This window comes from Gymnoscopelus microlampas (genome assembly GCF_963454915.1).
Source record: "Gymnoscopelus microlampas genome assembly, chromosome: 16".
Lineage (NCBI taxonomy): Eukaryota > Metazoa > Chordata > Actinopteri > Myctophiformes > Myctophidae > Gymnoscopelus > Gymnoscopelus microlampas.
The window spans coordinates 35,066,666-35,069,722 of record NC_139953.1 but is presented as its reverse complement, the minus strand read 5'-3'; the positions used below and the strand labels follow the sequence as shown (position 1 = coordinate 35,069,722).

At 42.0% G+C, this 3,057-nt stretch overlaps 1 protein-coding gene across 1 annotated transcript; it reads right to left on the bottom strand.

Moving 5' to 3' along the window:
* Nucleotides 1-383: 383 nt before the first annotated feature.
* On the bottom strand, nt 384-2,711 carry LOC311063496 (E3 ubiquitin-protein ligase TRIM21-like; the record flags this gene model as incomplete). The annotated part of the gene is made up of 1 exon (XM_084082974.1): nt 384-2,711. The coding sequence occupies one exon, from the start codon at nt 2,709-2,711 to the stop codon at nt 1,071-1,073; it is 1,641 nt and encodes a 546-aa protein (XP_083939100.1). The 3' UTR covers nt 384-1,070.
* Between the last annotated feature and the right edge of the window lie 346 nt (nt 2,712-3,057).

Genomic DNA, 3,057 nt, shown 5'->3' with positions numbered 1-3,057 from the left:
AAGTGAGGACAAGTTATGGACACAATTAAGGTTAACAGGTTCTTACCCTAAAAGCACTGGGGCAGGGAAGTAGGCCTGCACATTATAAACTGTACTGTACTACTGTTACTGTATTGACAGGGAAGAAGTAGGCCTAGTAGGCCTACACATGATAAACTACTACTGTAAGTTTATTGACAGGGATTGGAAGCCTACACATGATAAACTACTACTGTAAGTTTATTGACAGGGAAGAAGTAGGCCTACACATGATTACTGTAACTGCAGTGACAGGGTTCATTGGATGCTTTATTAACAGTTTGCAAAAGGTACTGAGGTACAGTTATACAATAATGCTAAAAGGCATACATTATCAACTGTACCACCATAACTGTAGTTTCATGCATTCGTAGAATTAAATCAAGAGGCAAAACAGAATGCATTCACATGCATTTTCTGCTAGAATTTAACAATTTATTGTATGTTTTTATACATTAAATTATGCAAGTTAAATGCACCCTAGAACTAAATACTATACCGTTGGTACATCATTCATCATATAACAAAAGAAATGTCACAAAAACACCTCATGCCAAAGTAAAGATGTATTACATTCCCAACGCATTAACGGATGTGTACATTTTGATTTAAATTGAAATGGACCCATCATGGACCGATCATTATAAGTTTATATCATTGTTATTGTTACTTCGTAATGTGATTATTTATCTAGGCATTGTTTTGTGCCTTCATATATCATATATGTAGGTTATGCTGGTTACTTATGTAATGGATAATTTGAACCACATGAACCCTAGCGTCCCTATTATGGGTTGAACGAAAATAGCAGATCTACAAGCTTACAACGCATCGCAACGCTGCATTGTGAGCTTGTAGATCGGCTATTTTCAGCAAAGGGATTTAGTGTAAAAGTAAAAAATAAAGGAGAGGGCCTTTTAAGTGGGGAAATGGGCAAGTCTAAAGCAGTGCTGAATCTTACAGTATGCAACCTCATTAGCACAATCAATAATGACACAATTATATACATAGCAATAATATTAGTAAATATTCTGGTATATTCTGCAGGTGAACTAAACTAAGCTTGGTCGATGTACAGGAGTTATGATTAGGGGGCCACTGTTTGCCCCGTCTTGGTTGTCTTCAGGGCAGAAGTAAGGAAACAGTTTCTCTTTAAAGTGTTGGCCAGTGAAAGAATAGATATGAGATTTAAAATCCACATCATAGAAAGAGACCTGTCCCTTATCATAATCCACAAAGATTCCCACTTTCTGGGGTTTCTCTCTCAGGGACAGTTTGAACACACGTGTGTCATATGCTAGATATTTGCCCTCCTCCAGCACTAAGGCCCAGAACACATTTCCAACTGACAAGCTTATGTCTTCCTTTCTCTCAATAGACTCTCTCGCCACTCCTAAAATCCACTTAGTCTTTCCTTTTACCTGAACCTCGTAGTAAAACTTCCCTGACGTGAAGCCTTCCTTTGACAACACTTCAAAACACACCTCAAATCTCTTTTCATTGTCCGGGCGATTCAGAGGCGTTGCCGCATGCCTCACTTCTTTTCCATCCCGGGACAGGATGAGGCCGCAGTGCGCGGTGTCTGGGTCAAGGGTCACATCCACCGCATATTCCTTAATCCTCTTCAGTCTGATGCCGGGGAGCTGTTCCATTTCCTGATCCAGTGTCGCTTCCAGCCGCGACACGGCTGCTCTCAAAGAGGCAACGGACGGATTCCGTTCAACAACGTTGCTCTTCTGCTCCTTGTTTGTCAGAGTGGTCAGGCGTGACAGGAGCAGGACAAGGCCATAGTGATCTTCAGAGTGTGCGAGTTGCTCCAGCTCAACGCATTCCTTCTCAAGCTCGGCGATTTCCATCTTCAGTTCTTTGATGACGCCCTCTGCTTGTTGCTCTGCTAATTTACACCTCTCCTCGATCACTTCGACGAGCTCTGCCCGGCTTTTCTCAAGGGAGTGTATCAGGTCAGTGAAGACCTGGGCGCTCTCAGCCATCTCCCTCTCAGCTTCCCTTTTGTTGGCATCGGCTGAGCGTTCGACCTCACAGATCCTCTGAGACCCTGCGAGGATCATATCCTGCACTTTTGCCACAGTCTCAGGCAGAGTTGCAAGATTGGATTCATATTCTTCCTCAAGCGGTACAATTTGGTGACCTTTGTGGTCTGTCCTAATGCAAATGACACACATACAAGTCTGGTCTGTCCTACAGTAGAATTCACAGAGCCTGCTGTGCTTCTTGCACATCCTATCTTCCAGACCCGATACAGGGTCTATTAAGGTGTGGCTCTTGAGGCTTGCAACTCTCTGGTGAGGCTCCAGATGTGTCTCACAGAAAGAAGTCAGACATATCAGACAAGACTTAACGGCCTTGAGCTGCGTTTCAGAGCAGAAATCACAAAGCACACCACAGCACACGTCATCAGCACATGAGTTTGGAACTGAGGGGTTAACTTGAGACGACTTCTTAAAGTGAACAACTAACTCTGACATCGCACTGTTAACTTGTATTTCGGGTCTGGTGAGAAACGTCTTCTTACACATAGGACACTGGCAAATGTCATTGCTGTCCCAGAAGTGTTGAATACAAGCCTTGCAGAAGTTATGTCCACATGATGTTGAGACCGGCTCGGTGAACACATCCAGACATATAGGACATAGAAACTGCTCATCTGAGAAAGAAATGCTGGCAGTTGCCATATCTGGATAGAAAGAAGTAAAAACATACAATTATGATGTGCAAGTTAGGGGCGCAGACCCCCATCTCAAAATATTTTGTTCCAGGGACTCCCAGAAGTAAAGATTTGAGTTAAAACATTTCGCTTAAAAAAATATATATATATTCAAAGATTTGCACAAAATTGCAAGATTAAAAGAAAATAGCAGATCTACAAGCTAATAGTGCTGCATGAAGTGACGCGCTATGAGCTTGTATCTGCTATTTTTGAATAGCCAAAGTATAAAATAATGGTTAAAGTGGTTCAACTCTAAAGTGCCCCGGTTTTAATGGGTTAAACAAAATATAGTCTGAAAACAAGTACAACAA